Source organism: Dendrobium catenatum, unplaced genomic scaffold, assembly GCF_001605985.2.
Source record: "Dendrobium catenatum unplaced genomic scaffold, ASM160598v2 fragScaff_scaffold_1483, whole genome shotgun sequence".
NCBI lineage: Eukaryota > Viridiplantae > Streptophyta > Magnoliopsida > Asparagales > Orchidaceae > Dendrobium > Dendrobium catenatum.
Window position 1 is genome coordinate 1,235,910 of NW_021319945.1, and position 24,708 is coordinate 1,260,617.

The 24,708-nt window shown below is 34.2% G+C and overlaps 2 protein-coding genes across 3 annotated transcripts in view; both read left to right on the plus strand.

Annotated features, from left to right (window-relative positions):
• The first annotated feature begins 1,869 nt into the window (after nt 1-1,869).
• Nucleotides 1,870-7,221, plus strand: LOC110115447 (BTB/POZ domain and ankyrin repeat-containing protein NPR2). The gene is made up of 4 exons (XM_020848676.2): nt 1,870-2,751; nt 4,466-5,216; nt 5,580-5,774; nt 6,525-7,221. Exons 1-4 carry the CDS (start codon nt 2,209-2,211, stop codon nt 6,794-6,796), a joined length of 1,761 nt encoding a protein of 586 aa, XP_020704335.1. The 5' UTR covers nt 1,870-2,208; the 3' UTR covers nt 6,797-7,221.
• Nucleotides 7,222-17,894: 10,673 nt separating this feature from the next.
• Nucleotides 17,895-24,708, plus strand: part of LOC110115488 (transmembrane protein 56) — a 34,437-nt gene continuing 27,623 nt past the window's right edge. Inside the window, exon 1 of one of the 2 annotated variants that reach the window (XM_020848738.2) lies at nt 17,895-18,116. Coding sequence is in view for 1 of the 2 variants with exons in the window: in XM_020848736.2 (XP_020704395.1) it covers nt 23,057-23,194 (138 nt within the window). In the remaining variant the exon portion in view is untranslated. Of the gene's footprint in view, nt 18,117-23,056; nt 23,195-24,708 lie in introns of those variants that run through there. The other variant, XM_020848736.2, reaches the window with a different exon arrangement.

Below are 24,708 nucleotides of genomic sequence, written 5' to 3' on the forward strand. Positions count from 1 at the left end.
TAACCAAATGAGAATATGATAGGAGAATACTTAAGTTTAACAAATTTGGAATTTGCTAAAATCAAATGAATTTCAAACATAGAGAAAACTTATATCCCACAACCTTGCCTTTCCCGCCTGTGAGGTGTTGGTCCAGTTTTAGATTAGGTTAATCTGCATGCTATCACACTCATGTAAATTCCTATAAATAGAATGTATAGGTTGATATATAATTTGAGGAAAATGAATATGGCTTTAGATTAGTTTTCCACCTCTAAAATCTATCATCCCTTATATTTCTCCCTCTCTCTTGCAAAAAGCTCAAGAAGCTCTCAAGAACTCCTCTCAATTTCGTAACACCACGCACTATAATTGTCCTTTGTTGGTTGCCACCACCTACCACTATAGGATCCACTCTCCACAACCCATTATTTGTTACCACCCATCATTGTTGACCAATACCTACTATCGTCTGATGTTTGTTACCATCGTGTTTCTATCATTGTCTACCCATCTTCAATTGTATCGCTTGTTTGTCATCGCCACCCATAATTACCATCATTGTTTATCAATTCTATATACACACCGCAAGTGACTGAGCCATTATCACAAATGTTGTTATCATGTGCCACCCATCCATTGCAATAGCCCAATTGCTATCTATCACCATTATGGACCATCACCTGCTGCCACCTATCACTTAGTATCCCCTGCTCACTGCAATGTCTACTCCCTACCCCCATTTTTCAAGACACTATCACTAACTTAAAATATATTAACAAAAAAATGTATTTTCATGCATTTGATTTACATCTGACAAAATAATTAAATATTTATTATTTGAATATTACTCGAGATGGTGAACTCTTGAGAAATTACATGAAAATGAAAAAAATCATGAGGATGGGCTTGTTATAAATGGGTAAAATTAGATAATATCTTGTTTAGTATAGTCATGATTATTATAATTAGTATTAGAGCTTCATATAGGATGCATCAAGCATAAGTTAGTGACCCTAGAATACTCAAATATGCAGAATTTTGTCTGAATAGAGTGAAGAACTATGATATACAACCTAATATAAGGTGAAGTGCATCACATTGGACAATATTTTCGGTGGACATATTAAGATTGAGCTCAGGTTTCATAATGGACGGCTCTGACTACAATTAGAGAGATTATTATGTGTGGAGTCTGAACGAGAGAAATTTTTGAATTCTGTGAGGATATACAATAAATACACAACAAATATATAAAATTTTACATACATAACACTCTATGCTACTCTATTTACATATGACACCTACAACTTTAATATTAATTACATACCACTTATAATTCACTTTCATATCAAATATGAATAGTAGAAATGAAATATATGAATAATAAGATTGAAATATGAGTGTCATATTTGATATTAAAATAATATAGGATGATATGTGTTTAAAATTAAAATTTTGAATGTTAAATATGTAAATAAAATAATATAAAATGAAATATATGTAAATCTCCCTTCAAATTTTTGTCATATATCTCCCTCACAAAATCTGAACAATTCTACCATTTAGATTCGCACGTAATAATTTCTCATCCAATTGCGTGCCTTGCGGGCTCTTTTAATGAGCGGCGATTATCGCTGTTGAGATAATTATTTTTATTTTTCGGAATTAAAAGAAAAAAAGATGAGAAATCCAGATCAGCGGTTCAACGTTCTGGTCTTTTGTTGCCGTGCGAATAAAAGAACCCAGCCGAATGCGAAGGATCGCGGTAACGGCGATGGTCGTGACGAAAGAAGCCACGTCACAGCGGCCTACCACGAGGTGGCGACGACATCGCTAACGTCACATATGGACTTCAGCTTCTGAAGCGAAGAACCCAAGCTGCCACGCACCACGGTCCGGTCACCGCCGCGGAAACTGCAATTCCCAGAAAATTAACCACAAATTTCCGCGAAAAGCAAAGCAGGTTCCCCTCTTTCCCTCTCTCTCCTTCGACTTGACTTCACTCTGGATCAGCAATTCTTCGCTCCAGGTCGTTTCGTCTCATCATTCGTCCTCCAAGCCGAAAGCTGTAACCTTTTTCTTGCGATTTTTGATGGGGGTTGTTACTTCGACAATCTCTTCTCTGTTCTTTCTGAGATGGACGATACGTGAATTAGGGCTCCTGATCAAGCTCTGATTCGACAGAAAAATCACGGATGGGGAATTAGATCTCGGGTATCCCATACCATGGCTAATCTGACGGAGCAATCCTCTTCACTCACCTTTACTTCTTCCTCTTACGTTTCCAATGGATCCAGCGCAGCAACGGTGGAGGTCGGAAACAGCTTGGAAGTAGTCAGCCTAAGCAGACTGAGCTGCAACCTCGAGAGGCTTTTAATCGAATCGGACTTCGATTGCAGCGACGCCGAAATAATCATCGATGGTACTGCCATAGGCATCCATCGATGTATCCTCGCGGCGAGGAGCAAGTTCTTCCATGAACTCTTCTCGCGAGACACTGCGGCGGCGGGAGAGAAGAAGGGGGAGGTTGGGAAACCTAGATATGAAATGAGTGATTTGGTGCCGAGCGGGCGGGTCGGGAAGGAGGCTTTCATGGTTTTCTTGAGCTATTTGTATACTGGCAAGTTGAAGGCGGCGCCTCCTGAGGCGTCGACCTGCGTGGATGCGATGTGCGCGCACGACGCGTGCTGGCCAGCGGTGAATTTTGTGGTTGAGCTAATGTATGCTTCGTCGGCGTTCCAGATTTCGGAGCTGGTTTCCCTTTTCCAGGTTGGATTCATTTAGAGAACCAAAAAAAAGTTGTTTTTGAATGCTTTCTAAGAGGAAAGCTGTCCTTTGTTAAGTTTAGCTGATAATAGTGATGAGGCACTTATTCTTTAACAGTAAGATAATTCTTTTAATTTCGCAAGTTTATGTTTTATATTATAAAAACTAGACTATCTATAACTGTTCTGAGTGTTTTCTTATATCTTGTCGTTTGACCTAAAAACATTTTGCAATTTAAGAAGAAATATCTTCCATCTTGAGCAAAATGCCAAAAATTTAACTTAGGAAATCCTCATCTAAGCTTGAAAACTGAATCCTGATATCGGTTTTTTTTAATTTAATTGTTACCTGGCTTTGTTTTCTTTGCTTTTGGTTTTTTATTTCTGTTTATGAATGGTTAGATTAATGCTTAGTTGTTTTTTGACTCTCTGCTGTTATTTTAGATTTGGGTTCTGTAGGTGTGCTCAAAGAGCACGGCATTATCAAGATAGTAGTTTGTAAATGCAGCATATACAAATAAAAATGATTTTATTGTGCAAAATGTCTATATTTTTTGTATAAATTTTGAAAGTTATGCATTTTAATTGTTTTATAGTCATTACATTTGATGTAAGAGCAAGCTTTAAAAACAAAAAAAAAAAACAGTCTGAAACTGAAAATTTTGATTTTTGTATTTTTTTAGATTGTTTTGTGAACTGTAGCAAGGAAATGATCGAAGTGTTGTAATGAAGGTAGTAGTTATTTGTATAACCCTTCTCTGTGCGCATTTAGATATTTATCCTCATTCATTATGCAATTTTCAGGCTTTTGAATATGATTAAGGCGTCGTTTAGGACAGCTTTCTTGTTGCTTTTTAAAATAACTTTTAAGTACAAAAATTTCTTGAAATTAGAAAATTTTGTACTAAAAAATCGTTTTTGAAAGCAATAAAGAAGCTGTCCCAAACGAAACCTAAGTTTAAAGAGCTGTCGTAGGAAATAATTGGACATTTTGGCATGAATTTTACATGAAACTTTTTGTTTTTATTTGCGCTTGAACTCTACCTTTTTTCTTTTTCCTGGTTTTGTTTTTTCCATTGTAGTGCTGGTAGTTGAGTTAAAGAAATGCGTTGGGAGACTATGTGCAAGGTTAATATCATGGGCACTAAAGGATGATATTTTTAAATTTCAATTAAATTTGCTATGTGATATGAATAAGACTGTAGAGCTAGAAATTAGTTTGTGAAAACCAAGTAAAATGTGGCAGAAATATCGTTATTGCTATGAATGTGTGATAAAACTAAGAATGTTTGATTGAGAAATGATGCAATTAAATAAAACATAATAGAAATGAGTGATGATGATGATGGTTGTGGGTTAGCTTTCACAGTAAGGTTGTTGTAGGGGTTTGTAGATTAGTTTGGAGTCTCCTCTCAGGGGTTTGGGGCGGAGCCTCTAAAAAATATCAAATAATTAGTTTTGAGAAATTTATAGTACTTTTTGGCGTCCATATTTTTTTTCCTTAGAAAAAAAAAGTTTTTTGTTTTGAAAGGGGGAGGGGTTGTTTTGTGAAAATTTTCTTCTGTTGAATTAAATTTGTGCCGGCAATAATTTAGTCAAGTTCTCCCATGGAATCTGGAGTGTAAACTTATATTGAATGTTTTTTTTTTTTCAAAATACCATTTCCTAAGGGATTCATACTACGATTCTGATTTTTTTACTTTTGATGTTGTTTCTAGCGGCGCCTTCTCAACTTTGTTGACAAAGCTCTTGTGGAAGATGTAATCTCAATACTCCTAGTGGCTTTCTGCTCAAAGCTCAGTCAATTGCAGAGTCACTGTGTCCAGAGAATCGCAAGGTCTGATCTTGACAACGTTACTCTTGAAAAGGAAATTCCAATGGAAATTGTTGATGAGATTAAATTGATACGGAGCAGCACTCAGCCAAATGACTACGATCCTTCAAAACTGGACCCCATTTATGAGAAAAGAATTAGAAGAATCCATAGGGCTCTGGATTCAGATGACGTGGAACTTGTAAAGTTGCTCCTAACTGAATCTGGCATCACCTTAGATGATGCTTTTGCTCTCCATTATGCAGCAGCATACTGTGATTCCAAAGTTGTTGCAGAAATTTTGGATATGGGATTGGCCAATGTTAATCTAAAGAATGACAGAGGCTATACTCCTCTTCATATTGCCGCTATGCGTCGAGAACCGGCGGTCATTGTGTCCCTTCTAACCAAGGGCGCCTCTGCTTCAGAAACAACGACGGATGGCCAGAGTGCTGTTAGTATATGTAGAAGATTGACACGGGCAAAAGATTATTATGCAAAAACAGAACAGGGTCAGGAGTCGAATAAAGACAGGTTGTGCATTGACATTCTGGAGAGGGAGATTAGAAGGAATCCCTTGGCTGGGGATAAGGCAGTGGCATCGCCATTGTTGGCTGGTGACCTGCACATGAAGCTGCTGTATCTGGAAAATAGAGGTCTGTTTCACTTCATCTAATTCTATTATATTTCTTTATATAACATATATGATTATAGCGAGTTTATGAAAGATCTGGGTGAGCCACTTCTTATATAAAAAGCTTTTGTAATGAAGAGTTTGATGTTGTTTTTGGTAATTATTTATGAAATTTTCTCTGTATTTTAAGAGTTTTAAAACAATACAGTTTTAATTTTCTTTTTTTGAAGAAATAATGTCCTAATTCCATTTTATTTTCTTAGTTGTTGTAATGCCTGCATGAAAAACATGATTTGTTAGCTTGTCAGCACATCCAAGGGTATTTTCCCCTTCTTGCATGGTTTATTTTATCTGGGTGAGTTATTTTTTCTTTCTACAAGTGCAGTTGCTTTTGCAAGATTGTTCTTCCCTTCTGAAGCAAAACTAGCCATGGAAATTGCACAAGCTGAAGCAACCACAGAATTTGCTGGGCTTTCTGCATCAAGGAGTGCTAGCAACTTGAGGGAGGTCGATCTTAATGAAACACCTAGCACTCAAAATAAAAGGCTTCACTCTAGGGTAGAAGCCCTCATGAAGACAGGTATAATGTTTTTTTCTTGAAATGACCCATTGTTTCCTCTCTCTTTTTTTCTTCTTTATTATTTTTTCTCATTTCTTCGAGAAATTATTAGGTTCGGACACTGGACAGATAGAATCATCCGGATTTCTCTCTGTCTACAGTAAAAGCGCAGTCAAAGCGCATGTACTGTAGCAACTGCGCTTTGACTGTGCTTTTATTGTAGACAGAGAAAAATCTGGATGATTCTCTCTGTCCGACGTCCGCACCTAATAATTTGCCCATTTCTTCAGCTTTCATGCCAAACTTTCTGTATATTACCTCTTACTTTCGTTTAATAGTTAGCTTATTGGTATGATGCTCAACTCATAGCACAAAAAAAAAAAAAATCTCATTAGATGAATAGCATGTACCACCATAGACATGCCATTTGTCATCCCCTAACAGTTATCTTCACAATGATGGACCACTATGATGCCATACATAGACTTTTCTTCCACAAATTATTAAATATTTTTTTTTACTGAATATCGTTTTCATGTGATGTTTATTCCACACCTATTCCTGATAAGGTGACTATAAATGAATCCTTTCCATTCGTCAGCTACTGCGTCATCCTTTTTTGAGTTCATGCGACATTTTGAGGAAATCTTCTTGGATTCTTTTCCATTTACTGTCCATCTTACCTATGCAACTGCATCTCATCTTTTCTATAATTGAAGCTTTGAACTTTAATAATCTCTTCATTGATTTTTCTAATGTGACAACTGTTAGTCGAGCTGGGTCGCCGCTACTTTCCACACTGCTCAGAAGTGCTTGATAAATTCATGGAGGATGACTTGCCTGACCTGTTTTACCTCCAGAAGGGCACACCAGATGAGCAAAGGATCAAGAGAATGCGATTTTGCGAGCTCAAGGACGACGTTCGCAAGGCTTTCAGCAAAGATAAGGCTGAAAGCGGCGGGCGTTCCGGTTTCTCATCCTCTTCTTCATCCTCCTCATCATTCAAGGGAGACCTAAAGAAGCAGAAGGCTGCCAGAAAATAAAGCTGAGAAGATTTCATTATCTGTACTATCTACAAGAAGGAATTAGATAACAACCACTATTTATAGTGTTTTTTGTTTGAGCAATTGATAGAGATTTAGGCTTCGTTTGGGACGGCTTTCTTACTGCTTCTTAAAACAACGTTTTAGTACAAAAGTTAAATTTTTTTTACTCAAAAACTGCTTTAAGAAGCAGTAAAAACCCCGCCCCAAACGAAGCCTTAGCTGTAACAGGTATAACCATATATGCTAATGCTGTGATTGCTTTGCTCTATGTAAAAGTAGCATTGCTTTCAGTTTGATATAAATTGCTGTAAGATAGATATTACAGTTGCAGCTTGCCAGTTTCGGCATTTATGTTCTGATTTGATGAAAATAATTAGGAAATTTAGTTCTCTCCAGAAAAAAAAAAAATACAACTTCTTTCACCCTTTTCGTTTTTTTAAAAGATGAAGAGTTGATTTTGGACTGGTTGGAGAATGAGCTCATGTGGAATGTTTGGAAATTGCTCTGAACTGAACTGTTACTACTGATGGGCCCTTTTGTTTTGTAGTGTTATTGATGACTCTGCTGCAGTGCTACGGCCTGGAATTATTAGAGCTTCTTCACTCATTTATTGTATTCTTAACCACTCTCTGAGACCAAGCACCAAGAATCGGTTGAACTCACAGAGGAGCATTTATTCATGAAATAATGCATTTGAACTTAGCTGAGAGGACATGTGAGGAGTCTTCTTCTTTTTGCTTGTGTTTTTATTTGGATTGTTGCAAACAAATATTTTAAAAGCTTAGGCTGTGTGTTTTCTATTATTAAGGAAAGAAAACAAACAAAGAGGGGAAAGATGATTGATTTTAAATTTTTTTAATGTTAAAACGGGTTTGTTTTTTCAAATTAATGAAGTAATCTTAGGCTCATTTGGGAGAAATTATTCTGTGCCAAGACCGGATGTAGCTCTACGTCCGGAGGTGAATCAGGTGCAGCCACATCAGTGGTCTGACGAGCCGCGGTACCGAACGAAGGGGTGATGTGACGTATTTTGGTTGGTCTCTGAACGGTGTTTGGCTTCCGCACAAAATAATTAATCCTCATTTGGAGGCTTGAAAAACTTAAAAATGATTTGAGAGTTGGAATGTAGTTTTCAGTTATTTTATATTTGAAAAAAAAATTAATGAATTTGAATATTCATGTGTAGTTTAAATTTTATATTAATTTTTAATTATGTAAAATATAATGAAATTTAGTAAATTCATCAAAATTTAAAGCACTATTTCTAACTTAAAGCATCCAAGGGGTGCTATGAAATTGTTTTCACTCTTGTTTAGTTGTTTTAGCTTTAATGATGTCAAGTATAACAAATAAAATTTATTGGGAAGGGTATTTAATATTAATAATTATAATTGCAAGGTTACTAATTCTAAAGTAGTGATTAGCTCCTTAATAATTATTGGTGCAATATTTTGCATGACTTTTTAAAGCTAAAATAGCATGATAAATCAAAAGCTTACAAAAAGCCTACAAAATAGATTGTTAGTATAGTAAGATCAAGTGTTTTATGACACAACTTAAGTTTTGTTTGAGACAATTTTTTTGTTATTTTATTTTTCAGATAGCTACTACAATTTCTATTTGACCACTGTTTTTTCATTGCTTTCAAAAAATTTTGTACTAGGAAGCTGCTTTCTACAACAGCTTTAAAAAGTTACTATCTTTATAGCAGCTTTATCAAGCAGAAAGAAAGCCATCCCAAACGAAGCCTTAGTGTTAAGCAACAAATAATACTTTCAAGGGTACTATCCAATCAACACCTCTGAGGAGAAAATATATTTATCATTGCACGCATAATTATAAGCCAATATGATTGGATTCAAATTTGTACGTGAGAGATACCATATCATACTATCAAGCCGAACTTATGAGCGGGAGAGCTTTAACTATGAAAATGGAGAGAGTTGAGAGAGCGAAGGAAAGTTTTGCAGAATGCTCATGAAAGCTATAGATCATTCTCATACTAACAAAATATTCACTAAAAGCAATAAAAAAATCCCCCAAAACTATTCTCATCACCTCTTATTTATAGAGTTCTAAAAGGTTGCAGAAAATGCTATTCATTAAAAAGTAAAACATGCAACTTATAGATAATGTTCGTACAATGCTACATATTATGCTCACCATGTGTTGTCTTATGATTGGCTAAAAGAGAATGGGTCATAAGGCTTCAACATATTGCCTCTAGTAAGCTCAATAATGTCGAATGGATGAGGGCGAGTGTGCTCGATTGAGTGTTGAGATCACAGAGGACCGGCGACTGGTGAGCTTACATATATTGCTAGCAATATGTGCGAAAGATCTTGGATCACACCTGAGAAGAGAAAGGTGAGTGAGGTGTTGTCATGGGAATAGAGAGCTTCCAAGTTTGATGTCTACTTTCATGTAGCTGGGTCTAGAGAGAGAGAGAGGGAGGGAGAGAGAGAGAGAGAGAGAGAGAGAGAGAGAGAGAGAGAGAGAGAGAGAGAGCATAAGGTCGCTTTAAGGCATGGTGAGTTACTAAGGTAATGGTCCCAGTGCATGGCAAGTGTCGAGTTTATTGCTTGGTTAGAAATCCCTGATTTGCTCTGTAGAGGGCAAGCTCCTTAGTAGATCAGGGCAAGTAGTTCTTGTTGATCACTCTAAGTGAGTGGTTCCACTCATATTGTTAAGCGAGTTATCTAGGTGGGCCTCCCTTGAGGGCAAGTTCCTCAACAATTACCCCCAACTACCTGATAAACACTTATAACATCATAGGCGAGTATACAAATATAGAATTGCTAGAAAAAAAAAATAGCAATCCTAACAAAACAATAATCCTAGTTTGTCAATATATGTGTCTATCACAATATCTAATATGTGTTAAGCTAGTGATAGTGACTAATCTAATAAAATATGTGATGTTTAAGTTAGAAATTTAATTAGAGAATATCTATATTCATTTACAAGAGCTAGCTTTTCTTTTAATAATTAATGGCTTGACAAATTTATTAATTTATTTTATAACTTAAGAATTTCACCATTAAATGTTATAAAGAACATAGGAGTGATGAGCATAGCCCACTAAGAGAATATCCAATTCATCACAAGTGACCTAAAATATATGTTCTAGAGAGAGTATATTTTAAAGAGTATATTTTAAAGAATAAGAAAATGAGAGAGCTCATCTCTAAGTCCAAGATCCTAATTCTTAAGGACTAGGATATGTGACAAGGTACTAGTAAGTGTAATCCATTACAAAATCTAAAGACTTTTAGCTAAGGAAATGAGGGTCCAACACTTGAAATTTGACTCAAACCCACCCAGGCTTTTAGATTCCTATGAATAGGGGATTGTCAATTTTAAATGACCATAAGGATTGATACAATCCACCGGTAAAAGAGGTCATGCTATTCTAAAATGAAAGAATTCAATTATGGTAATATTTCACACTGAGCTGGAACAGTATATCAAAGTTCTCAAGTAGTTAGCCCAAAACCAACCTAGCTACTAAGAAACCTTAATATCATTTAAGGCCACTTAATAGAAGCTACTGATAAGCCTATAGTAAATTAGAACAATTAGAGAAGGTAACTAAACCATTTAGGCCAACTGGTATAAGGTTATTATATAAAGGAAAAGGGAATCCATAAGACAATCTTTGCTCAATTGAATAATTTAAGGATCAAGTTATTAATCCACGTAGTCTCACTTGAGGGTAAACTAAAGCTAGGGCTACTAATACTCCTAGGCATTAACCAAGGGGTTACTATAGCTTGGTGAGATAGTCATTTGATAGCTTGGGATCATTTGAGACCATCTCGAAAAATTCACTAGCTAAACTATTAAGTATCATATGACCAACTATGTAGATTCAAGGTTTACAATCTACTTAGATGACACTAAAGTCAATCAATGTAAAATGGGCTAACTTAGGTATATTTATGGTCAACATGGGATTGAAACCTATAAGCCATAGATGAATCTACCAAACTACCTATCTCAACATAGATGGCATATAGCCCTTTTTGTAATCAAAGAATTATTGTGTGCCCATCTAAGTATACGAGTGACATATGCATAATAGCAATTGAATTAATTTGAATTTCGATTGATATTTCTTGACAGTTGTAATTTATACATTATTGGAATCAGGGAGTGATTCAATGGGGTGCTTGCCACTTTTGAATTTGGAGCAAATCCCTTAATGTTTTATGCTACCCTGAAATCCTGAGAATTTCGTCACCTTAAATCTAAATGCCTAATTATAATTTAATAATATCAATCATTTTTAAGAATAAATATTAATAATATTTTCTTTAAAAAAATTAATTAATTTATTCTATTTTTTAAGTCTAATAATAGATCTTAGAGATGGATACTAATCATTCACAGTGGCAGAGCCAAAAATTTTATTTGGGGGGGGGGGGGGGGGGATTTTTTAAAATAGTTTTGCTTGTTATCTCATTAGTTTTGCTTGTTATCTCATTACCGGAGCCAAGAGGGGTAAGATCAAAATGTAGAATGCAAATAACATGATCTTTAGAGAATAGAAGACATTAATATCTGCCACGGATGATCTCCGTTTGGGGACGAGAGAGGAGCTAAAGGGAAAACAAATGTCATGCTCGAGATCGTGAGTCGCGAGTCGTGAGAGAGGAGCAAAGCGGAAAACGAAGCATGCAGTTTGGGTCGATGGCTAAAATTTATTCGAGATTCTATAAAATATTTTCATTTCTGCTAATTTAAGTTAGTTTCAAATTCAATCATTTTAATACAATTTCAACTAAAATTTACTCGAGATTGAATGGATTGTCGATGATCATTGATTGTTTACTGGGCATTTGAATGTCTTAATGATATCAAAATTTGACAATCTTGGCCTCGTTGGATTCGTCTCGTTGAGCCGCTCGATTCAACTTTAAGCATGTCATATTTGGAACATGTTTGGTAATCCAAATTATGGATTAAACTTTCAAGTGAGCTTTGGGTCTTTGATTTGGACTTGTTTGGGCTCATATTGAGTCGAATTTGGTGTCGTTGGGTTCATATTTTTGAGACGTTCAATTTTGACTGTAAGTTTGCTGAAATCGGCATTCAAACTCTGATTTATTTTTTGAAACTTCCAACTTAAATAAGTGATTTTTTAATTGCCCCCTTCCCTCCACCCATGAATTCATTCAAAATTAATAATATTTATCATCTTGCGCCTAAATTTTATCTTGAAGATTTCATGGATAAATATGCTTAATTTTTTTTCTTTTTTTATTGTTCTTATTTATTATTTTTACTTATATGATTCATAAAGTTGAAATTAAAATTTTAATTCATTTTAATATATATTTTTTATTTCATCATTCCTTTAACTCTAATTCCACCGTTACATAAGCGGCACTTCATTTCATTTGAATATACAAATGCAAGCCACAGAATTCTTTATTAAAATTTGATAGGGACCAATCTAATCTGACTTCTAAGCATGTCGGATTGTCGCTGAAAACCTTCTGTCCTGACATTTCATAACGTAGTTACGAATTAGGTTTACAAAACCTTAAATAATTCTATTTCCAAATCTATTGACCCAATTGGAGTTCAAAGACTTCTCGCTGAGAAAGAGAAATGCTGAGTTACTTCGATTCGTTTGGGACGATTTTTTTATTATTTTTTAAAAGTAAAAATTTAGTTCAAAAATTTTGTTTAAAAATAATAAAAAAGTCGTCTCAAATGACATCTTAATCAGTTTTTTTTTAAAAGATTATTTTTTTGATGAGCTGATAATATGTTCAGGGGTGAAATCAGAAAACTAGAGATGAGCAATTATTCATTTTGATTTAAAAAAAAAATATTTTAATTATTTTATCCGCTTTCAATAAATTCAGTTGCTCAAATTCAAATTTTCTTCCTATTTCATATATAAAATTATGTATTTCATAATATAATTTCATTTTATTTATTCTTAAAAGAGAGGTTGATTATGCCCGTGATTATATATTAATATTAATAAATACTATTTATGCAATTCAAGTTAGTCTGTTGATTAGGAGCTTTGACTATCAATTAAAAGACTTTGAATTAGATCTTGTATATGTGACATATATGTGAATTTGACTTAGGCTTCATTTGCGACGACTTTCTTACTGTTTGTTAAAACAGCTTTGTAATATAAATTTTTTATTTTTGTACTAAAAAGCCGTTTTACGAAGCGATAAATAAGCCATCCCACTTCATTTGGATAGCTTTTTTACTTCTTTCCATATCTATTTTTTAATATAAAAAAATTTTAAACTAAAAATTTTTATACTAAAATTTATTTTAAAAAGTATTAAAAAATAATCTCAAACAAAATCTTAAAGAATCTAAATGTCTCAGATAAATAAATATTATCTTGTTAACAGTCTCTTCATAATATTAAAGAAATTATCTTTATAGTAATAAATGCTGTTAGATAAGCTTCGTATGAATTATCTGCACGTCATTTTTATCTCATATCATACCAATTGAATATTTAAAGCAGCAGCGTAGTACGTGAGATGTTATGCTCTTTTATTAGCATAAAAAATATTTCTTTTTCTATTTTGTATATTTAATAAAAATTAGCGGCCAATTATTCTTTTGTGATGGAGAGTTTTATTATTCTAATATATTTTCTTGAGTGGTAAATGCTTAAAATTAAATATCTTTAGATAAGCATTGAAAATATAATTTTATTTTCTCAGAAATGTAAATGTGCTCTAAATTTAGCATTTATATTATACAATTTATTATTTTATATTTTTATCATAAAAAAGAGGATATATATGCACTCATATTCGTATGAGTTAAATTGATCAAATAATTAAAATGAATTTAGCAAATCACATATGAATCAATTTAGGAAGTCCATATTTTTATATTTTTTGAAATTTTATCTTAAAGCTTATCAAGTAGGGGTATAAACAAGTTGTGTCAAGTAACTCAAGCTTAGTTTGTATACACAGAGACAAACTCGAACTCGAGCTCGAGTTTATACGGTGCACTTGAGCTCAGTTCATTATAGGATTAATGGGCTTTAGCTTGACTCGGTGAGATCAAAATAAACAGCATTATATCCAACATCCTCAAAAGGTATTATGATCTTGGAAATGCTAAAGATTAAAAATTAGTTTGTAAGTCTTGGACTTGATTCATGTATGCAATAAAGTGTTCAAAGGAGTTTGTCACTTTGTGATTCATTTCCACTATGAAATATTGAACACCTTTGATTTGGAAGCATATTATCACACATGCATGCAATGCTCACTTAGGGCATGTAAGAAGGTCTATTTTGTTATCCTCTTAGCTTCCAGCCTTTATAGATGTTGGTTGAGTTGCTCAAGCTTTCCAACATCCACATCGATGCTAGTAAAACAACAAAATAACTATGACTTCTTCTTTCAAGACATGTCACTTCGGGCCTATGACATGCTTTCCTGGGGACAGTTGAGCAAGTTATTAAAAATTTTCATGATAAGTCAACTGAAAAATTAAACCATTACTATCACTTGAAGAAGAAGACGAAGAAAAAAACATATTTTATGCCCAATAAATATAATTCTCATTTGAAGAATTAAAACCAAGATAATGGTTTACTAAATTAAGGGCTAGCCTCTCTAACTCTTCAATAATCCACTAGGTGTTTCCAAAGCATGATGATCTTTCTTCTATACCACATGATCCTTCTCACTAATTTCGACGGGTTCGTAAGCCCTTGCTTGAATATTCTTTTACACGTGAAAGAAAAATATTTTATGAATGTAAAAAATATATATAATCGTGCTCTTTAAAATCTCCATATCGTTTCACATTACCTTTGAACATATTTGGCATTATATTTTCCAATTAATTTCCTAAACTCTTCATAAACCATAACAATATTTTGTAAAAGTAAACTTAATGTTCATAAATGCATGTGATGGCAAGTGTGCAAGGTGAAGAAATTTTTGTGGATTATATACACAATTTCAAATGGAGATTTGTTGGAGATTATAACATTGCATGGAAATTTAGATGTGATAATATGCAATGTCAAAGTTCCCAAATGTTAGCAACCTCTATCACTTTGTATGTAATATTTACGAGGTTTTTAAGAAATATATTGCTTGGTATCATCAATCATTTACCCCATTTTATGGTGAATTTCCAATTAACTTATCCATCTTCTTTCCATTATCCTTCATTAGGGGTGTCAATTTCAGGTCACGGGTCGGTTTCGAGTCGAATTCGGAACTGACCCGGGTTCAAACGGGTCGACCCTAACCCGATCCGGGTAGATAAACGGGTCGGAAATTCTAACCCGGACCCGACCCGACGGGTTGCTGGGTTGACCCGACCCGATCCGCCCGGCAGAGAAGGAGCTCGGGTTTCGTGAGCGCGGGTCAACCCGAACCCTACCCGTTTTGAAATCGAGTCGGGTCCTACCCGGATTTTCCGGGTCGGGTTTTCATGCCGTGTCCAATATTGACATCCCTATCCTCCATATTATACAATAATGCTGATACTTGATTAACCTTTTAAAAATAATTGGTTCGCATATAACTTTGCTATTATTAGTTCACGTGTTCTAACATATTTAATCATGAATCAAATAATATTTAAACATTAATTAAACAACTTCAAATAATATTTGACTAAATATTTAAACATGTTTGAATAATATTCGATCATAGTTCTTATAAGGTCTAAACATATTTTGCACATGTTCTAACAATATTTGAAACATACTCTATATAGTTATGTATGAGAGCTCGATAAGAATGTAAGAAAATAGGTGACTATCGAATTTCACCGATTCGATTCCTTCTTAGCGAAGAAATCTCAAATTTAAGTACAATGATGATAACAATAATGCAGAAAGCCTAAGCGGAAAAGAATGGAATTTTTCGTATATAGTGTGATATAATGACAAAGAAGGGATAAAATTTTCAACTTTTGTAATTATGGGGCATATAAAATCAAATTTATCATAAGATAACAACGATTATAATTTTTAGAGATATGATGACCCATTTAATCTAATTAGTAAAAAAAATAGCTATCAGTGCTACTCAAACTAATTGAACATATGGTAATTAAAATAATGCAATATGTAATTGATTCATAATCTTGAAAACTATTGACAAATATATAATTATGATTTTATTAAAAAAACATTTAAATTTAAATTTATATATTTTTGAAATAATAAGCATAAAAATATAAACATTTATTTAGAAATTTAACTTTAGATGCTCTTTAATGCTCAAAAATTGAGAAATATGATATATACTTTGGGAAATATGCCCAAAATTTCATTCGAACTTGGGGGTGTCAAAACGGGTCAACAGGTCGGGTTTGGGTCCATCCCGAGTTGACCCGAGCATAAACAGGTTGACACGAACCCGATCCATTTAGTTAAACAGGTCAGTATTTCCAACTCGAACTCGACCCGCGAGGGTTATCGGGTTGACTACTCGACCCGATCCGCGAACCCGAATTGGGTGAGGTCAAAGGTGCGCCAAGTTCACTGAATCGTGCAAGCCGACAGGAGCATAGGGCCTGTGCGACGTCCAAGTTGCGCGCGGAGGCGGGGCTCAACTTGGAAGACCACATATGCACTTGAGCTGGGGCCTGGCGGTCGGGGCCGCTGGTGGCTGGTAGATGGCACGTTGGCTAGGTTGTGTCTTCCCGGTCCTGTGGACTAGGTTGACAGTCGATCGGGTTAACCGGGTCAACTCTGGGTTGTCGGGTCAACCTAAACCTAACCCGTTTTTCATACGGGTCAGAAAATCAAACATGGACCGACCCGTTTTACAAATGGGTGGACCGACCTGTTTTACAAACGGGTTGACCGACCTGTTTTACAAATGGGTTGACCCGAAGTTGAATTTTTTTTTGGGTAGGTTTTAGCTCATGTCAACTTTTGACATCCCTATTCGGACCAAAATACCTCAAGAATTCAAAGAGATGCTCTATTTTACACAAGCAACCTACATTGCACGAGAAATTAATCGAACCCTCATATTTTTTGGCTTTTAGTACCTTCTCTTCCTCAACAATTCTTATTTACAAGTGATGGTTCTCAGGCAAAATTTCAATACAATGTTTTCATCTTTATCTTTACTTATCGAACGATTGTTGTTGAATATTAGTGATGTTACATGTTTCTATCCTGAGCTCTAAATCTAGAAGGATATAATTATATATGAGATTAATACCTTCAAACATTCCTCATTCATAATTCAATATTTTTATTGCATATGTCTCAACTTTGATCGGATTATTCAAATATTATTAGAATGTTATTTGAATAAATATTGATTGGAGGACTTAAAAAAGTGGTCCAATGAGTGATAACAATGATTAATGTTCATTTAGTCTTTGAATAACATTCAATTAAGAATCAAAATTTTTATTACAAGAGATCTTAATCTTGATTGAATTTCATTCGAGCCTTATTTGAATGTTTTTATAGTCAATTTTAGTGTGGGGTTTAAAAATTCTATAATTTAGGCTTCGTTTGTGACGATTTTCTTTTTTGCATTCTAAAACAACTTTTTAGTACAAAAATTTCTTAAATTTGAAATTTTTGTACCAAAACGTCGTTTTAAAAAGAAGTTCAAAAGCTGTCCCAATGTTTGAGACATCTTTTGTATTGCTTTTTAAAGTAGCATTTTAATAAAAAAAATTTTGAGTTAAGAATTTTGTACTAAAAATTTGCTTTTGAATACAGTAAAAAAAGCTATCATAAAAGAAAGAAATCTTAGGCTTTATTTGAGACACCTTTCATAATGTTTTTTAAAATAGTTTTTTAGTATAAAATTTTCAGTTCAAAAAATTTCAAAATTTTTTTATTAAAAAATTATTTTAAAAAGAAATAAAAAAGATGTCCAAAATAAAGTATTAGAGGAGGATATTTTGATGCCAAAAAAAAAAATTATCTATTTTTTTTTTAAGAAATGAAATTGTATGTCTTTTTAATTTTTAGTGTTACGAGACACATAAAGTTGAAATTTTCTAGTGATAAAATTTTGTATAAATTAGTGAGGTCTAATTCTATTGGTTGACGAGTAAAATAAAATCCCTTGCCAAAATGATATTAATAAGAAAAAATAAAAATTCCTTTCCCTCTCCTGTCGAAAGGACAATCAGTACTCGGAGCAATGAAAATATACAAAAGATATCTGTTTTCTGACTGACTTGGTACTCTTTCGATTTTTCCCCCATCGGACTTGCGATATGGATAGCATCAAGAGCAATCCCTTCCGTTCCAATCCAATCAAACTGCATACGAACTGCCGTTCTGCATTCCAATTCCGTAGCCGAGGTAATGCATCCTTCCCGCCTTTTCTTTCTTTCTCATCATCAATCCTTTTCGATCTCTTTCTATTTATTTGATGAAAAGTTCACTGATTTTGAATTGAAGCCATGATCAGAGATATTGGCTTTTGTTATTTTGGTTTCTAATGTTCTTTGATTTCTCTATTCTGCATATGGTTGCAGCTTTTCACTTTGTTATTTGTAGGTTATTTATCTTCTTTTTACTTGCTTAATTTCATCTATTTGGCGGGTTTTGGTTCTCTTTTATGTTTCTGATCGGATATCTGGAAAGAATGAAATTTTTTATTTTTGGGGGCTTTGGAGCTTTGGATTGTTCTGTATCGTTTCAATGCTGTGCTTAGGAGTTCATCGCAGTGGTTCTGCATGGCGATATGATGGTTTTTTGGAGCTGCCGATGTTTATTAGATTGAGCGCTGCTGTGGTGGTTTGGTAGCTTTGTAGTTGAACAGATGGCTTAGAAAATTTAACGAAAAACAGAACAGAGAAAATTCAAGGATGCCCACAACCCTATAAAGGATGATAAGAGGAAGAAGATGAACAGTGAAATGGTAGTTTCAGTTTTTTCATATCCCTTCTCGCTATTTCTCACACTACATATACTGTTCTCTTTCCACTACTCGTGCATACAGAAATGATAAGAAGTCCTCTGATGTGCATTCCCTACTAGTGACTTCTTGATTCGATTGATTAGGATGAGTCACATTCCTTGCTGGCGATACTTTTGATGGGTGATAGATTGCTATGGCCGAGTTATTTAGCTAGAACTTGCTACATGCCTATGAAATACTTTTATGGGCATGTACGAGTATACAATGATGTTTTTTATTTTCATTAACTTATTGACAACATCTACATTTGATTCCTACATGGATGAGGGTTGGGTTGGGATAACCACTCATATGGGCCCGGAATGCGGTCGTGTTGATTTCAGAATGATAAGAAGTATTGTTGAACTCAACCCACAAAAAGGAATTGCATCCACAAAAAAGGGTGTCCATTATGAAGGAACGTAAGTATTTTTCAAGCCTTTTATTGTTCAATCCATTTCTAGATGGTAAGTGGTGACATAACAAAGGTTTAGGTCAAGGCCTTGAATAATTCTCTTCGAAAGATGCTCATGAATTACCTTATTTTAGTCTAAGACAGCATTTTTGGCACCTCTTGATGTTTGCACGCATTTGAGATGAAGGCAGTCACAACCTCTATTGTTATAAATTGGGTATTCAAAATAGAGAAGTATGCATTTTTTCGATTGCTCCTTTTTGGAAATGAGAGATTGAGGGTATTGGTACAACCATACGTTCATAAATTGGGTTCTTGATTTAAGATGTATTTAGTGATTTTTTTTTTTGCAGAATTCTGGGAGGTTGATTGGAGTCTTAAATATTTGGTTAAGGTCATATATTATTTGTTGAATGAGCTTGAGTGTCATCTTTGCTTGCATGCCAGATGGTGACAATTTGGTGCCATTTTTGTGTTAGAAGAATGAGATTATTGATCCTTTGGATCGGAGTTACTTTAGCTGATTAAATTAAATTCCTTCAATGACTAATATGGTGTTACCCTTCAACTCTACAATCCTTTCCTGCCATTGCACTTATGGACGAAGAATTATAGTTGGTGATGACATCCCTTATAGTTGTAGCCATTGCACTTACCCGATGACGACTCCTCAAATAGGAAGAACATATAGATCAATTATGAATTGCTGTCCTTGAAGAGTAAGAACCATTTCTACACACTTGTATTGACATTCCAATGCTCCACATTGCTAATGAGAACCTAAATTTTTGGTGTACGTGTAATTATCACTCTTATTAATTCTATCAATCATTGTGAAATAAAGTTGTATATGGAGCCACCATGGATCAATATCCTTACACAAGTTTTGTTTATTTTTTCCTCCATTTGCAATGTTTTAGGTGATTCTTGTCCTACTAAATCATGTAGATGTATTAGATCCTGCCAATGTTAATAAAGATAGAGGTAGACCTAAAAATTCTGGTTAAGAAGTATTAGAAATGACTTTTTTTTTATTAGATTTAAATGATAATTTTGCTCTTATTGGGGCACAATAGAGAAAAATGATTCATTTAACAGACCCCACGTAGTGGGTTAAAGACTTGATATTGTTGTTGTTGTTGTCCTCCTAAACATGGAAATAGATGGCTGGAGGTTTTGTTCCCATTGACTTGAATCAATCATTCATATTGGCAATCAATTATGGACATTCTTACGCTTCCTTCAAATTATCTTCTCATATTTAATCATTGATGCAGATATTTTGACTTTGTAGTCATGGTTTTGATGAAAAATCTCATCATTGTGGTAGTATAGACATTTTCCCTTCTTTTCCATTATCTTCATTGCCATCAATTTCTCTATTGGCTTTGAGTTTCTAGCAGTCCAATTTTGGTGTTTTGGTATGCCTTGTTTGGTTTTGGGGGCTTTCTTGACATTAGTATGGTAGGAACGGGTCTTGAAGCAGAATAACCATTCGATAATGATCTAATGTTGGGTTTCTTAGTCATTTATTCTATCTTCAATTTAACATCGCTAACTCAATGGCCTGATCCAATGTATTTGGTCAGTGAATTTAAACTTTCTTGTGAATATTTATTTGTAATCCATATTCGATGTAACTCTGTAAAAATAATTCTTCAACTCCAGTTATCTGATTTGAGAGTTGTTCAAATTGTTGTTGCTCGAAGTCTGTTGGATTAGCTATGCCAGCTCCCCTCCTTGGTCTTAGTACTTTGATGGCCCAAATTGGCTGCGCGAAGTGCTAAGAGACCTTTTCCATGTTGTCAGTTGCTGTATTTTAGTGAGCTAGTGGCACTCCTCTTGCCGGTTGTTCATGTGAAAGGAGGCCAGTGTCATGTTATATTCATTAGTGTTGTGGTGAAATTCATGGAATTGTTTGATTTTGTATGACCATGTTTTTGGATTGCCTTCTACATATAGCTAAATCTAGAGTTGCATGACTTTGAATGGGTTTCCTCTTCAGTGATCTTCAATTATTGGTTGTCATTTCATTGCTAGCCACATTTACCCTGGCATTTTGATCATATTTTGTTCTAGGAGTGTTAATCGCAGGTTGATCTTCTCAAAACATTATGTCATTCTATATTTGTCATCATTGCATTCATATCTTTCACTATCAAGTAATATGCTATGTCACCAGAGCACCTGGGATGTTAATTAGAGCACCAATTGATAAATAGGGCTTAGAAAATCAAGGAAAACAAAAAAAGACTGAACATAACACAATTTGAAAATGGCCACAACATCGAAAAGTTGAAGAAGATGATCAGGAAAATGATGATTTAACTTTTTGCATGCTCCCTCACATTATATATATTTTTCAGTCTCCCTTTTCATCAACAATGCATGGTTATTCTCTAACAAACTAAAATAGGCCCAACTCATTTATTCTCCCTCACACAAACCACAACCCACCATTTATCTCTCACCATGTGGAAATCTGTGAGCCAAGTTGGGAACGTCAAACCTGCCCTGGCATTTCTTGTGTCACCTCCTCGGAGGATTGTCGAACCTTCCTTAGCATTTCCTGTGTTGACCCCTCGACATGTTTCCTAACTCTTTGATCAATTGATTTCTTTTTGATGGCTTGTTTTGAATGTGTTGCAGGGTTGTCTATTTGATGCTATGTTCGAATGTGTTGCAGGGTAGATTGCATGTGCTTGCCTTTGTCTTATAGGAAAATGAAGCTAAAAATTAAGTGTTGTTTACTGTCACATCGATGGTGCAGTATTAGCTTCTACTCTTAGAAGTTGTTTTTTCAGCTTGTTTAAATACTGAGTTGTTCGATTAAAAATTAAAAAAGAAAAAAAAAACATGAGTTCTTTTAATTTATTGATGATTTTTCTTTTCTCCTTAAAAATTAAATTGATCACATGGAGACTATTAAAGTTTATTTGAGTAGGATGGACTGGTGGAGAAGTTTGAATTTTCCGTTGATTATTTTGGGAATGTTAAACCCCATCAAAACTCCTAGTTGTTAAATGCCCTCGTCAAATAGCTAGGGTTCAAGACATCAAAGAAATAACTCTGTGGAGATCGTTTAGTGACTATAATGTTATATATACCTCACGGAGCTGTTTCTATGTCAATTCTTAGAAAAGTGGCTTAGTTATTATTGGAGAGTAGAGTGCTGCTTGAAGGTTTTTTCTTGTACTATTTTAGTAGACTTACTATTTGAAGTAAGAAAAAGAATAAAATGCCTTTGTCTATAAAAATATTTACGCAGATTTGGGTATACATGGGTTATTCTTTCGAAAAGTTCCCTGCCCAATTCAATTAACATTCTCCAGTCAGGGAAACCTAGTAGAACATGTGACTTTATGAAATTAATGATGGTAGAGAAGATTTCACTTGAATGGTCTTTGTTTTTCATAATTGAAATCTTTGAATGATAAATGAAGAGTAAGCCTGTTTTCTTTGATTGCGGTATTTAGGAGTAGATCTGTGGTTTGTAGTTTATTCAGGCTTCATTTGGGACGACTTTTTTACTGCTTCTTAAAGCAGCTTTTTAGTATAAAAATTTTAATTTTTATACTAAAAAGCCGTTTTAAGAAGCAATAAAAAAATCGTCCCAAATGAAACCTCAATCTTATCTGGATGTAAGTAATCCCCTAAATATTGAACATCTTGATACAAGCCTCTTAGAAATTGTAAAGGAAAGGGGATCCCATCACTAGTAAAAATAAGTATAAAGGTCATAGCAAAATACAGATTCCTGTCTTTTTTTGTGAAATAGTTTGAAGGGTTATAATGCTTAAGTTTTCCTACTATGGTTCTGTTATGGACAGTTACATATGTTTTTGGAGTTATTAACCTTACTTTGATCTCTATAGTCTTGCTTCACATTACTGCTGTATGCTTTTATGCGTCAAGTCACCTTTGATGATCCTGGTCTCATTCAGGTCAATAATTGCAATGAAATCATACAGCCAGACAGAAGTACTTGTTAAGGATTATCTACTAGCTGATGCAATTATTCCATATACTTCCGTGCTATGTGGAATTTTCATGTGTAAAGTGGTATGCAAAAAACTACTCTTTTTTCAAGTACATTACTCCATTTACAATGCATGTTGAATATGGTCCATCAAATATGCTTTGAACTGCTAGAAATTAAAAAAAAAAAGGTTAGATGGGAGTGGATGAAATGTAAATATTAACGATTGAAGTGAATAAAAGAAGCATGCATTACGTTGGTCTTTTCTGTTGCTGTTGTCCTAATTTGATGGTTTTCTCTCACTTAAGTATGGTACAAATTAAATTCACTAAATTTATACATGTGAGCGCATTCTTACAATCTAAAGTGTTTTTTAATTGTTGAAAGTTTTAGTCTTTTGATCTCGAGTGTCACCGATCAAGTTACTAAATGCTAGTGTACATCTATTTTGCTTTTTTTTTTCCTTAGATCCTTTAGGTGATGACTTGACCTTCCATTCTTGTTGAAGCTCACTGATTCTTAGAAATTTAATTGAATCCCATGGCCTCATAGCTGTTTGATGCGGCATCTGGAAGGATTTATGATTTTTAAATGCAAATTTAGGTGAAGATGCATAAGATCACGCACATAAAATCAAGATTCACTGATCACTGTCCATTAATTTAAACAAGTGTTCATTCTTTCTGATGAAAAGAATAATTTAATAATTATTCAAATAGAGGCTTCTGCAAGAAATTTGAGAAAATAACAATGAAAGAAATAACTAAAATATTAATCTCGGCCAATACCAGGAGAAGGCTTCTTCCGGAATTCATAGTCACCACTTACATCTCACTTTTTAAGAATTCGCGTATAACAAACACAAATTTGAAAGCAAACTGAAGCAATTGACTGCATTTTACATGCCTAGAGGCCACATATTTATAACCAGAGAAGTTCCCAAAATTGACATCCTCGTAAAATCCTACAATCAGCTATAGTGCTAGAATTGCAAGCCTGATTTCAGCAATTCCCTTAAATCAGCAAAGCAAAGATCCTGGGTGAATGGACTGCAAGTACGGTACAATAACAAACTTAAAGGAACCATATTTTCAGCCCAACAGATTGTCACATAAATATCAAATTCCAAAATGCAATGATAAGGTTGATCCACTAAGCGAACATACAGCTAAACCAACGACGAACTGAACCAAACCAGTGAATTGGAACTATTAAGAGAACAAAATCCTATTCTCATAGGTACATCATCTTATGTTTCAAATGAATTGAGATTGAAAACTGTAAAACAAAATAAATAAAAACACTCAAATTACCAAATTGTGAATTTTCTTGTTGTAGCACATAGAATTTGGATTTGCAACGAGTGTAAACCCTAAGTTCTCCATCAATATGTCTACATGAACAAAAAAAACTCTTTAAAAAAAAACTAAGCCAAATGACTTAAAAATTAGTCTCGAGGAATTTTGCATTTTGAAGTTGATTCGATAGATGAAAATTTGAATATCATATTTGATGGGGACATCAGATTTCGACACGTGTACCATCGCCGGAGACGCCGATCGACGGCCTTGATTCAGAGCCTTTATTTTTTATGTTT